The sequence below is a fragment of the Athene cunicularia genome, assembly GCF_003259725.1.
Source record: "Athene cunicularia isolate RWA chromosome 1 unlocalized genomic scaffold, athCun1 chr1_part1, whole genome shotgun sequence".
Lineage (NCBI taxonomy): Eukaryota > Metazoa > Chordata > Aves > Strigiformes > Strigidae > Athene > Athene cunicularia.
In genome coordinates this window covers 8,480,418-8,494,427 of record NW_020799091.1, presented here as the reverse complement: position 1 = coordinate 8,494,427, position 14,010 = coordinate 8,480,418, and the positions used below count along the sequence as shown (strand labels likewise).

The following is a 14,010-nucleotide window of genomic DNA, read 5'->3' as shown; positions in this document are numbered from 1 at the left end:
GAACAACTCCTGTAGCCAGTAATTGTCCTGTTCCTCTAATTCTGTCTTTTTTAGTAGCACATCTGTTCTATTCTCCATAAAACAAAAAGGATTTTATTCCCACAACCTGGTAAAATTTATAGTTGTGAGAAAAACTGTAGTATATTTTACATAAGAGAAGAAATTGCTTATTATCAGCTCCCACAAACTGGAATGTAATTTAATAAAATTCTAGTAATTTTATTAGGTGTAAAGCATATAGATTAAAAGTACATTTAAAGGACAAATAAAGCAAGAAGCAATTTTTTTACAAATTAAGCAATTTTTTACAATCATGCATTTTGATTTCTCTTTAAATGTAAAAGCAGCTCCTGATGGGAAACTCTTCAGGTCTTATCTAAAGATGGAATAACATCAAGCCCCATGCCAATAGTGACAATGTCCTTCAGCTCCCTCAATTGGAACAAGACATCTGCATGGAAGAGAACTCCTGGAAAAAAATAGGAGCAAAAGCTGCCACGGGTCTGCTATCAGTGAAAGTACCAAAAGGAGCAGGGTTGTCAGCTTTTAATTATCCCTGAAAATCTTTATTTTCCAAAGTGCAAATAAAGAAGGGAGTTGCACGGTGACTTTCAGAGGGATGGACGCTCACTGCCTAAGAAAATGCTTTTGGATTTCTGCATATAAGCAACTCTTTTCTCTGATTATCAAGAATGGCTAGTGCTGCTTTGGCAGTCAGCAGGAGGGCCAGTTTTTGGTGTTTTTTTCAGGAAAAGAAATCAAATCAGTATAATGAGCATACACCAGACCTGCAGAATAGATTTTAAAATATAGAGATGCCTTTGGTGTCTTATATTATATAAGCAATTATCAGAAAAAGAAACACGTGTGTGCTGAGGAGTGTTATATTTTTTTCTCCTGAAATGTGTGCTGTTGATCACTGCTACAGGCAAGTTTTACAGGTATCTTGGAAAACAACTGGGTTTGTAATTGTACATCCAAAATAGCGAGTCTCAAAATTGGCAGATCTTTCAGAAAACTCCAATTGGGAACTGATTCTTCCCTTGCCCCACCCTCCTCACCCCCAGATTTGCTTCCATCTAGGGTTGTTCTTAAAGCTACAGTTTTGTCAGTATCAGAGAAGCAGTAATTTCTAGCTCAGGAGTTCTTTAATACACAGCTTCTGCTCACCCTGCCAGTACACTGGGGTTAATTCAGGAGGTTGGAGGCTCAGATATGTCAGGCAGCCAGGAGAGACTGGGTCCCTGTCACAGCCTGACTGCACTGCATTTCAGACTCTGCTCTTCAAGCTTTTCACAGCCATCATCCTATGCTACTTCTTTCAGTGTCCCTGCTGCTGCCTGCACAGTGAAGGCTGCAATGGAAATCTGCCTCTTTACTTCTTCCCAGGCTGCATGCTGATCTGCTTTGCTTTCGATATCAAACATGGCATCATAGATCCCCGGGAAGGACTCTCCAGCATACTTGTTGTGACTGCTTGGAGCAAAGATGACATGTCTGTGGGGAAAGAAGAAAAAAGTGTAGGCATACTAAATAAAAGTAACCATTAACAGGGGGGGGTGTTCACTGTAGGGAACTGTATGTGTGCTACAGAAAGCAGCTATAAATCCTGTGAAGATCAGAACTTACTAATACACAGGATATCTAGCTGGACCCATCTTTAAAAGAACAGGAGGAAGCTGCCCCAAGGACAAAATTGATGGCAAAGGGCACCAGGTAGCCTTCTCCTTGGGACAAGATGATGTATTTGTCTCATTAAGAAAGAAACCATGTTAAATTTTTTTTAAATGGGAGCTTGACAAACCTGTTGAACTAATGTGGTAGTCTGGAACAAGGAATAAAACTGGTTATGGGTGTACAATGAGAAATGGAATAGAAAGCTCAGAATTAACTAAGCAGCTGAATGATGATCAGCAGATCTGGGAAGGGAATGTAAAAAGAGGGAAAAAAATCTATGGGAGACTTTTTGAGAAGAGCTTGAGTTCTTGAAAGAAGAAGTGATCATATTGGAACAGAACTGTGCCAAAGTATCATTTTTATCTGTTGGTGGGTTTTTTTTCTTAAATAATGAATAGTTGCAGATCTGCTTTTAAATTGATTTTGTTCATGTGAAGTAACAAAGCACATTTGTAGCTTGTGAGAGAGTCCTACCAAATCAAAATAAACACAAAAACTACATTAATAAATGCAAGCAAGTTAAAAAAAAAAAATAATAAAATCCAGACAGCTCTAAATGATACCTGACACCCAATAAGAAGAACTGTAGGAAACAACCATTTCATTCTTCCAAAAGCGTGAACGACAGTTTATCCTAGGAGGATGAAAGTGTGATTCTCAATTTTACCTGCCTGAGGGACTTCTGGCTTGGTGTGAAAGCCATCGATCAATGAGTCAGATATATCCAGTCATTAGGAAAAGGGGGATAGTGGGAGTAAGGTGAGGTAGTCACACTGACTACTGTCACAGTGACACTGGAAGCTAGGTTTTTGTCACTAATAAATGCACTAGGGTTCTATAAAGGGTATCGTGGTGCACCAAACATTGTCTTTCTCCAGGCCCATGTGCTGTAGAGAGAAAACTTCAGCAATAACTAGTTAAAGATTTAAGCTAATAGGAGCATCTATAGAAGCAGCCAAAGCTGGCACAGATGGGACTCTGCAGCACACCTCATGGGCCTTTATCTATCCTGTGCTGAAAGGTCTCTCTCCAAACTCTCTCTTCTGGACTTCTCTCTTCACCTGACCCTCACTACACATCTGTTCTCATACTCTTGCCCCTTTTACCTTGCCCTTGTTTCTCCTTTCTTTTCAATACATTTGATTCTCCACTCAGTCCTCACTTTGTACAGATTTAAAAGAGCAAGTGGTAACAGAAGAACACACCTGCGAGTGAAAGTCACAAAGTTATGGTGGTTAATAAAAACGGAATGCCAAACCTAAGAAGAAGAATTAGACAGGTACAGCCAATGAGTTCTTGCTGGGGGTTATAAAGAAATACAGCTATTCACTGGATTGTGCCTAAAACAATCTGTTGAACTGTAATTCCTATACAAGGCCTATATAGCAATTCAACTGACCACTCAGGGAGGGGCTTACCTGCCAAAATACAGTGCCTTAGACAGGCAGGTCAAACAACTTGTCACCTCACCTGTAAAACTTCCTTCCTGGTAAGCCAAGAGGATCAATGAAAGCTCTTTCTATAAACATCAGCTGATCATTCATGATTCGCACTGCGACTGGACTGCAAATAATGGAGACAGATACATTTCACACAATAACGAAACATGACTTCCCAGTTTCATTTAAACACCTTTCCTCTCCTTTGGACAGTAAAAAAGGTGACAAAGACGCTCTATGGTTTGCAGAAAGATGAGGTTTTGCAAATGGAGATATTAAATACACGTAATATTAATGCATTGGGATTTCTGTGTTAGAAAACTCAACTACAGGATTTCACACTATGAAAAATAAAATGGAAGACTTTCTGATAGTATCAGACACTTGCTTAGTATTAAATGGAACTAGACAGATCTCACTTAACAAAAGGGAGGGGAAGGCTGAGATTTTGGTCAAGATGAAGATAGCTAGATTTTGGTGTCCATTCATAAACCAAGTGTTACCCATAAGTCAGGTGTCCAAACTTCTGCTCTGATCTATACATAGTAACATTGTAAGGATGGGATTCAGTGACCTAAACACAACTACCTGGTACCATACTAGGTGCCTAGGAGCATCTGGCCTCCAGTCACTGAACTCTGAGGGCACGTGAGTCCCATAGGGCACTTAGGTTTGTGAGCATCATGCAGATATCTTAGATACTCTGCTCCTTGAGGTGTTCTGCCAGTACAAATGCTGGTATCACCTACAACACTCAAGTGTAGGTGTCTAAATACAGAGCTCAGTCCAACTTTAACTTTCACTGTTACCTGCCTTTCCGTGTATTACAATGATTTTGCTGACAAGCTGATACTAGCAATAAGCTCTACAACTGCCACTATTCATTATGGGAAGCAGAATTCATTTTAGCAGATGTCTCAGAGTTCAAGGGTTCTGTTCTACACTAATCAAAGGAACTCATGTAAAGTCATTGTAAAGAAAAAACTTCCACCCTGGGTACTGAAGGCAGATATACATATATATATAAATATATAAAACTTTTTTTTCAGACTTACTCTTTCTTGTCGACTTGTTCAAGTCTCCTGTGGAATTCAGCAGCAGCCTTTGAGAAGTTCACCACAGCGGAAAAAAGAGGATCTAGAAAAGGAAGGACTTTGTGAACAACTTCAGAGTATTTACTGAGCCCAATATACATTTCAGTTGCCCAGTTAGAGGAAAACTACATTCAGTTTGCTGATACAATTGCATTATTTTTGTTGTCTTTCCATAATTCATTAGTTTCCCTAGTGCAGACTTTAAAAAGCTTAAAAAGCAGTAATAGATAAAGACTTTGTCCAGTGAGGCCATCAATAAAGCGGAAGGCTTGATAAAGCTTCACATGTATACATCTTCCCTCTGCCTGGCAAGGAAAAGGCTGCCTGGCATTGCAAACGGAGAAGTCTGCCTTTTCCTTTTTAACAAAGGGATGCACTGCAGCATTTAGCTGTAAAAAAACCTGACTTACATCGAAAATACCAGCTCTTCCAGCAGGCTGTGGAAAGAGAGCAGGATATCCCTCTTGGGACATGATGTCCTATTCCCCTCACAACAGACGAGTGTGATGCGTATGTTGAATGGTATTAGGTGTGGCATAAAAGACACAACTGCCGTGGAATAGAGTGACAGGCAAGGTAGGTTGAAGCCGCCAAGCCCTGTGCTTGCTCGACACAGGCACTAGAGTTACAGCACAGGGGCTGTGTCTGCCCCAGCCCTGCGTGCCGTGCCTCAGCACTGCTGCTCAGCGGCTCAGACCCCAGGATTTGGCCGACGGTGCCAGACTGTGTGCAGGCAGGCTGACAAGTCAGCCAGTTGCTTTTTCCTGCTCTGTCCCTGACAGTACATCCAAGCCATGTGGAATAACTTAGTCAAAGAAGCAGTAGGCCCTTCTTTTCAGTGAAGCAGCAGGCCTTGCTTTTAATGACAATATCAGCTGTGGTCATTTTCCTGGGAAAAGTATCATCTCTGCAGCTAATTTTTGTAGAATAAGTAACAGGTAGGTGTTAGGAGGAGAACAACTTCGAAACTTAACAACACTCAACTCAATTACAAAGAAGGAAGGTTTAAAACTTGTACATTTTTCCCACAAATTTCAGAAAAGTTTAGATAAATCAGAGCATCCTCTCTTTGGTCGTACAGGAATATGGGGCATAAGATTAGGTCATCTCCTATATCCTACGCTGGCAACTATGGCCCTTCACTGTTTATAAATGTTTCACAGTCTTTTAGTGTGATAGGCTTTCTGTAGTTAGATTTACCACACTATTTAGTGTGATAGGCTTTTCGTTCCCAGGCCTCCTATTGAAAGCTGTTCTGCAGTCTCATTTGCTCTTCTATTTCTAGCAAACATGTATTCATCACCAGCCTACACTTGCTTGTTCTTGTATTAATAGTTTTGTTTAGTTTACATAATTAGAGGCACAGATTTTATGTATGCAAGCTGTACATGGACTGCAGTATAGACAGACCCATGACAACTTGTCCACAGCTGTGGCAATAGTTATAAATTTCCCAGAGGACAGAGCTCTGCCATGCTGACACCACGGCTATATCATGGCAACAGACTATATTTCAGAAGCAGGAGGAGGGAATTTATGAGGAAAAAAAAGAAAGATCATCTGAAAATATGTAAGAGAATTTGTGTTCATCTCCACTAGATATTCAATGTTGTCAATGTTGGTTATTTTAGAAAATACCAATTTTATTTTTTTTTTTTTCCCCCTGCAAACCTTAGTTCCTGATAGCATATGACTACAAGTATGTATTTTATGAAAAAAGGTTTACAGCCTTCATTGTTGCAGAGGAATAGCTGAAACGTGAATCCAAGGGCAGATAAAAACCTTAAGCTATTATTCTGAAGGACAATTACGTGTTTTATTCAGGCTTAATGAATGGTTTTCTGACATTCAGTGTCATCAATAGGCAATTCTATGAAAATATTGAGTGAAATTAATTTTAATTCTCTCAGTATTGCCTGTAACTTTTAATGTACTCTGGTGCACTAGAATAAATAAAAATTAGAAATTGTAGTTCTATTCAAGAAATCATTTAAAACTGATCAGGCATCAGAGAAGAGCCATGAAAATAATGAAGAGACTGAAAAACATGCCTTGTAAAAAAAATGGTCTAAATGATACTTCTATAAAGTTATTAAGGAGAGAATTAAGTGATATTTTGAGGAACAAAAAGGTTAAAAAAAGATCGTTTATAGAATCTAGGAAGAAAAACAGGTGAATTGGTCAGAATATAGCTTGGGCAACTTCTAATCTGAAATGAGAAACTCAAGCAATGAAAATAAATGATTTAACAGAAATTTTGGTAAATGTTCTACACTGCAAAAAGAAATTCCAGATTTGATGTTTGCTTACAAAAAATGCTTCAGTAAACACAGGAACATATTGAAATAAATCCTTCTGTTATGTAAAATCTCAGATCAGATGATCCATCACACAAGGCTTCCTCTGTCTTGAGTGGCCTTTTTACAAAAAAAGGGTGTCTTTTCAGAATAGTCAAGAATTTTTCACCTAATCCATTCCATGAAGTTTTAAATGTCATTTTTAATCTTCCCCAAATGAGGATTCAAGTTGAGTTACTTCTAATGTTTCACTGGATCTACAAAAAGCTATGTTATGTCTCTAAACCATGGGTCCATCAGATAGCAAGTGATTAGGACTGGCTGAAAATGCTCCATGGTACAGAAACACAAGAGATGAATGAGGCAAGAATTAAAAAAGAAGAGAGAGGGGAAAAATTACTGTGGAAACTATCATAGCCTGGGATCCAGAGCACTCTGCTGCTTCAGACCTGTTTTATACGTTTCATTGCAATGTGTTCAGGTGCTCAACAAATGGATGTATTTGTGCAGAAGAGCTAGAGAAATGCTTCTGTGGCCTAAAAGTGGTACTCAGGCCCTGAGACAGATGATAAGCAAGTTTCCCAGGGTAAGATGTCTTTGGCTGAGGAGGAATGAGCACCTGTGTGTCTCAAGTTCCAGGCAGTTGCCATAAACATTTAACTTGGCTTCATTTTTAAGCAAGAAAGTAAGAAGCAGACTGATATATCTGTTCTGAGTTTGAGGTCCGTGACTGCTCATGAGCACTGTCATAATACCCATAATTAATAATATGCATAAAAATTGTTATAACCCTTTTATCTAGACGACAATGTGTTAAATCTGTGTTATGTTTAGAAAAAAAATAGAGGCTTTTTATTATGATGGCAGAATTGAAACAGGAAAGTAAGGAATTCCGTTTTGGAGCTATAACAGATATAACATGTCCCTGCAGGATTCTAATTAATGCACTTAAGAGATAGTCTTGTGGCTATTACTCACCGAAGGATACTTTGTGAGGTTTCAGCTGTTCTTCATGTTTCTTGGCCAATTTATAAATTCTATTGCTATATCCTTTTAAGGCTTCTCCATAATCTCTACAGTCAAATGGAATGACCTGGGAATCTGCCAGTTCATAAACCAATTTGCCTCGTAACTGGGCAATTGTTAGCTGTTTCTTGAAGGTAGGGTCATAAAATTTTTCCACTAGCTCAAAGGTCTCATACACAGTGTGATAAACAGGATAATTGCTGAATTTGTCTGTTTTCTGAAAAAGAGCAAGCAAATTTGTCAACGTCCTGTCTAATTGCAGTTAAGGGATGCACTGATCACTTAATGACTGAGATGTTTTGCACAGTTTCCAAATCAAAAAAGCTCTTTGCTACAAAATACAATTTACTCCCCTTCCATTTCTGTGTGCTAATTTTAAGAAACTAAAACAACCTGAATCCATGGACTGTTGCACAAGATTAAGTGAGCAGGCTTCCTTGTCTCTAATTACACAGACCTGCCTTCAGTTCCATTGTACAGAGGTTGCCTTCACTAGAAGTGAAAACAGATTGGGGTTTTGGATAGAAGTCCTCGATCACGGTCCCCTTTCATCTTGTGTAGTTATTTCTGAGCACAGTCAAGGAAGATTTGTATATTACTGGCCCTACTAATAGTATAGTGGAATGAAATATTCACCTCCAATCAGATTCTATAAATACATTCCTGTGAACTTGAGGGCTTAGAGAATATCACACTACTGCAACATGTTTTATTCTACAAACGTTTAGGTTTCTTGCTTAATTAAGAAATGGCACTGATATACAAGCCAGTCAAAGATTCTTTGAAGCTTTTTTATTAATCATTAATAAATATTTTTAAAAGATGACTACTCAGCACTATCAAACTAACTTCTTCAAGGAATCTGGAAGACTTACCCTGTTCTTGGTATAACGGACTCTGCCTGACACGATTCCCAGTCGCTGAAAGTAAGCTTCAAAATCACTGCCTGATCCTAGTTTGTTTATCCTGCATGTAGGAAAGAAAACATCTTAGTGAGAGCACTTATTGTATAATATCGTAGTAATTTATGAAAAATGCAAAATTTTCAAAGAAATGGAGGAGATTTCCTCTGGAGGACATATCAGGGACACTAGCAAAATCAGAAACTAGATGAGTGGCAAGCTTAATTACTCTAACATTTTATTTCACCACACTAATTCAGTACCCAATATTTCTAGGAAGATCTTTTAAAGGTAACAATCCAGATTATGGCACTGACCACATTTTTAAAAAGAGTACACATGATGCACAAGAGCCATAAAATTGTATCAGACATGTCTCTGCAATATTAAAACATTAATCATCTATTTCCAAACTAATATGAATTGGGCAGCGATATATGTAAAGACAGATGTGTTTATATACTTAACATATTCCATAGTAGAATCAAAGACTGATAAATAATTTCCACTGCGGAAGACACAATTAGCTTTTGTTACTTACAAGTAAATATTGCCATCTGCTGGGTTGATGTGGTAAGACAGAGGAAAAGAAGATAACAAAAGCACGTAGTAGCCTAGGTACTTTCAAATATTTATTTAAGTTTTATATTAAGTTTTAGGTTTATATGTCTAGCCTGGTGAATAATTGGTGTTTCTCAGCTAAAACCCAAAAAAGTTACTTCTGTTCCAGCTAAAGTCCTTCTGTTGGCATAAATTTCTACAAGGAACTATTTTTATCAACTGAGAAAGATCAGCTCTAGTAGCTTTTTCAGAAAGGAGAAGTCAGTGAGTCTAATGAATCTAAAACCTCATCTTACTAGGGCCTGCAAGATAGAGTGCAGAGCTTGTTGATCAAATCACACAAAGGGGCAGTTTTATTTACCTTACATGAGTAATGCCACATTTGAGATGTAATAAGATTTAGCCCTGTGAGTCACAGGTTCAAAGAGAGTTTTGGAGTTTTAATACCTTCAAATATGAAGCTTTCATACCCTCAGATATTGATTTGTAATGTATTACATTTACATCCATTGTATAAACAAAGAATAAGTATCACGAGCTTTTTAATTGCCGCTCTAGGCAGTTTCTTTCAACTGAGCATTTGCTTGTCCTGACAGTTTTGATATTATCTCATCTAAGTAGGGTGACTAAACTATATTTTGAACTCTTTCCCTGCTCTGCTCTTTTTTGATTGCTTTCCAAATTGCTTTTCTGCTAATAAAAGGCCTTTAAAAATTCTGAGGGTTCATTTTACAGCAGGCATAGATGTCAACATCATTTAAAAAACCTCATAAAATTTTATTTTACTTTTAAAGATATTGCTAGAAACTCACCTTGTATTAAAAGGTTTTGTACTGCTGTCATCAATAGCACATCTTGAAAACTTCTGGAGAGTAGCCAGTAGATAAAACAGATTAACAACTTACCTGGGATAGCTATTATTTTCAGTCGCAGGGTCTTTCTCAAGCCAGCTGTCATAGAGAGACTTATTTTCATAACCCTCATCAGGGCTTAAAATCTGGAGAGGAAAATATAACCTCATTGGAAGTACCACTAACTCAATTCATTATCAAAGGAGACCCTTATGGCTATCTGCATCATTCTTAATCAACAGCATTGCTGCATGCAGGGAAGCACACATACACTTTTTGCATTTGTTACATACATTTATGGATCCCAACCATGAAAAGCATCTCACAGTCACTTGGAACCAACCACAGACAGTGCAGAAGAGCAGGATAAAAGCTCAAGGACACTGGCTGGAGCTCATCTACTTCTGGGGGAAGTGGATCCTGGGGATTTCTAGGACTTCTTACTGTAGTACTTATAGCGCTGTGTATGTACACACACAACAGTATATACAATACTGTGGAGTTCTTCCAGCAGCCAGGATGCCCCAGCTGCTTTCCTTTGAGCAGGCAAGGGGAGATGATAGCCCTAACCCTGTGGATGTTTGCCCCACACAGCAAAAATATTATATCAACAGTGTCTGCCTGAAACTTCACTGCTTTTTGTATAGAAAGAGTACAAAATAATTGTGCTAGAAGGGTCAAAACCAGTCATTAACTATATTGTAACAGTACCAAGGGGTCTCAAGATTCTGCCTCTCATCTCTATTTACATTTTAACAATCTTTAATAGACATGGCTCTTCAAATATAAGATTGGTTATGACGTGGAGAGGATTGGGATCTTTTTTTTTTTTTTCCAAAATACGAAGCATAAATGTTCATGGCTAGATACATGGTCCCACACTACTGGTGAGACTTAAATTTCACACTGAAAAATATACAGACTCCAAATTGAAAATCCAAAGAGTTCTGACCTCGGAGATTATGTCAGCAGCTAGCAGAAAAATAACAACTTTGTGAAGTAACTGCTTGGCTGCTGCCATTTTCAGGGCACTTTGGTCAAGTTCTAGGGCTCATTTGAAAATGGCACATTAATAAGAGCAAGATGAACTCTGACATATGGGAGTAAAAGTACTCTGTGCTTTGGCAGAGATGCTATTCTGGCAGCTCTGGTAATGCAAAAGCCATTGGCCAGCTTTTTCATACGACACTGAGATCCTAGTAGTAAAACATTATTTGCCCTACTTAGATCCAAATTGTGAATGAGCATAAGCTTACTGCTACCTCAGGGGAAGATGCAGAGTTCATTAAGTATAAATACGAAGTAAGAAGTGATGATCAGAAAAGGGGAATTGGAGTTAAACTATTGCAGACACTGACTGGTAGTGACCAATTGTCTAAAGCCTGGCAGCAGAGCAGGGCTAAAAAAGACTGTCAACAGCTAACTGTCCCATCTGTATGCTGACAACCATACTTAAATGCAGAACTCTTGAAAGATGACATTTCATGTGTTCACTGCATTTTTCTGGTGAGAAGTGGCTCACTAAAAAACAGGAAGAACTAAAAGATCTTGGGATGTTGGATAGTTGGATGTTGGACTCTTTTAATGTTAAAAGAAAAAACTTTCTTTTGGACATGCATAATCACCCACACCTGCACTTATGTTCGTCCATGTACTGGGCTTCCTGAATGAAATTCAATCCCATACAAAAGCCTAATGCAAAGCATAGGGAACATTATGGTGCTGTGGCTGTTTCCAAGAATTCACTAGGACTCTGTACTGGGTCTGGCAGAGCCAGAACTGGTTTTCCCCTATGGCAGCCCTCACGGTGCTGTTTTATGTCGGGAGCTGCAGGGTGTTGGTAGCACCCTGGGGCTGTGGCTGCTGCTGAGTGGTTCTTACACAGCACCAAGGCTCTTCCCAACATTTCCCCAGTGGGACGGGGTGGGCGAGATCTTGGGAGGGGACACAGCCAGGACAGCTGACCCCAACTGACCAAAGGGATATTCCAGACCACATGACGTCTGCTCAGTATAAAGCTGGGAGAAAGGAGGAAGGGGGTCTGGGTGGGGGTGTCAACCTTGGTCCTCCGAGGCAAACACTATGCATATGGGAGCCCTGATTCCTGGGAAGGCCCGACAGCGCCTGTCTATGGGAAGGAGAGAATAAATCTGTTTTCTTTTTTTTTTTTTTCTTCCATGCATGGATGCTTGCTTTGCTTTGCTTCTATTAAAACTGCTTTTGTTTTACCCACAAGGGTGGTGGTTTTGGTTTTGGGTTTTTTTTTCCTATCTTATTTTCTTTCCCCTCTTAGCCTTGTTGAGAAAAAAAGGGGAAGGAGGGGGGAAGTGATAGAGTGACTTGGTGGGTACCTGGCATTTAGCCAGGGTCAAACCACCGCAGACTCCTAAGGTGCACAGGACTTCTCATTATTCCTATTCACAAAGCTAATAACCAGGATATTCAAAGACTTAATGGGCTGAGACTTTGATGTGTATATTTAGCTTCCCATTGTCATCCAAAAACAAATGCACTGAAGTTGAAATAGCAAAACTAAGAAAGTAATCACTCTGCCTTGGTTCTTCTAGCCCTTACAGAAATCAGAGGGGCATGGTTTTGATTAATGGAAAAGACGCAGCTGATTAGCAAAGGTACAGACTGTAGTCTTTGGTTACCTTTATAAGAGGATACCTAAATGCAAATGAAGGAAAAAAAAAAATCAAACAGATCCCTCTGCAAAACCGAGCTTCCCTCTTCTAGCTGTTGCTTTAGTTTCTCCCCCTCTTTTTCTAATCCAATTCACTGAATTTTTAGGGACCTGGAGAATAAAGATGTTTGAAGCCTTTTTATTCTGTGATGCTAGAAGCAGTGAGCCAAGTAAAAGAGATGCCAATTTTCTGTAGGGTCTATCAGTCACCTGTATATATGTTTCTATGCCAACAAAAATGGTGTCCTAGCTTGAAGTGGTCCTTCAGCACACATCCTTTGGTATCCCTGACTTCTCTCCAAGAGTCCATCAAAACATCCGTTTCCTTGGGAAAATTCCAACAATCTCTATGAATGATCTTACAGAAAAGTTCAGTAAGTAGAGAAAGGTTTCACAGCCTGTGATTTATGGATCACCGGAGGTCACTGGTGGCACATCAATATCGGTAAATGAAAGATGGTTCAGACATGAAAACTAGCATGTTGAACCACTGTAAAAATTGAACTGTGATTTTATTTTTCAGAAAGATGAGAAGCATTTCCAGGTTTAGCAGTAAAAAAAAAAGAGGAAAACTTTCCTCTAGACAAATATGGCAAGGAATGTCTCAAATTTATTTAGTGAAACAGTGAAAAAAAAAAATGAGTAAAAAGAAACAAGGGATTGCAGATGAGATTCTTTGGCCAGAGACAATATGATAAAACTGGGGAAAACACTTTTTGACTGTGTACAGAAAGCAGAGAACACTAGAGAATCAAAATGTTGTTGCAGAATCCTGCTCTGTGAAACAACAGAAAATAAAAAGCGGTTGTGGGTTTTCTCTATAGCAGGCTAATAAGAAAAAAAGAAATCTAAGATGTTCCAACAGTGGCTTTAAGGAGCTCAAGAAATAGTCAGACTTTTCACTAGCAACCCTTTACCATAAAATAATCCCCTTTTTAAATGGAGCTATGAAGAATATAGATTAATATAATGTACTTCCAGGAGCTTATTAGCAGGAAAACATCATGGAATTATGGGCTAGTTGTCAGGTTTTTCTGTTGTTTATATTATGCTTCTACTGTTAAAAGCTTAAATAACACTGAATAGGAAAATTTACAAAAAAGTCGGTCTCACGTACTTCGTATGGTATTTTAATAGAAGTTTTCTACTCCAACTCAGCAATAGCTGAATAGTTGACTTAAGATCAAGACTGAGGTACTATTTTTAGCCCAGAAGCATTTTTTCACTTTATCTTTTTCAGAAAAACATATTCCTGGGTAAGTGGCTTGCTGCAGAGAGAAAATAAATTATTTTATCCAAGATCTGCTGCACTAGGGACATGGAAATTTTTATATGTGAAACAGAATGTTCTCCACTGTTCAAAGTGTCACAGCTAGTGTTTGAACAAGAACAGCTTCTTCCCCCACGAGGGGAAGAAGAGGGTAAGAAGAGGGGAAGAAGAGGGGAAGAAGAGGGGAAGAAGAGGGGAAGAAGAGGG

General features: G+C 38.8%; 1 protein-coding gene across 6 annotated transcripts in view; it reads right to left on the bottom strand.

Moving 5' to 3' along the window:
- Window positions 1–739: 739 nt before the first annotated feature.
- Window positions 740–14,010, bottom strand: part of LOC113476441 (N-acetylated-alpha-linked acidic dipeptidase 2-like) — a 34,264-nt gene continuing 20,993 nt past the window's right edge. For 5 of the 6 annotated variants that reach the window (XM_026842054.1, XM_026842078.1, XM_026842070.1 and 2 more), the window contains 6 exons: window positions 9,902–9,993; window positions 8,409–8,499; window positions 7,486–7,750; window positions 4,172–4,253; window positions 3,148–3,240; window positions 740–1,497 (listed from right to left, as the gene is read on the bottom strand). In XM_026842054.1, coding sequence (XP_026697855.1) covers window positions 1,308–1,497; window positions 3,148–3,240; window positions 4,172–4,253; window positions 7,486–7,750; window positions 8,409–8,499; window positions 9,902–9,993 — 813 coding nt within the window. In that variant the 3' untranslated portion in view covers window positions 740–1,307. The remainder of the gene's footprint in view (window positions 1,498–3,147; window positions 3,241–4,171; window positions 4,254–7,485; window positions 7,751–8,408; window positions 8,500–9,901; window positions 9,994–14,010) is intronic. The other variant, XM_026842061.1, reaches the window with a different exon arrangement.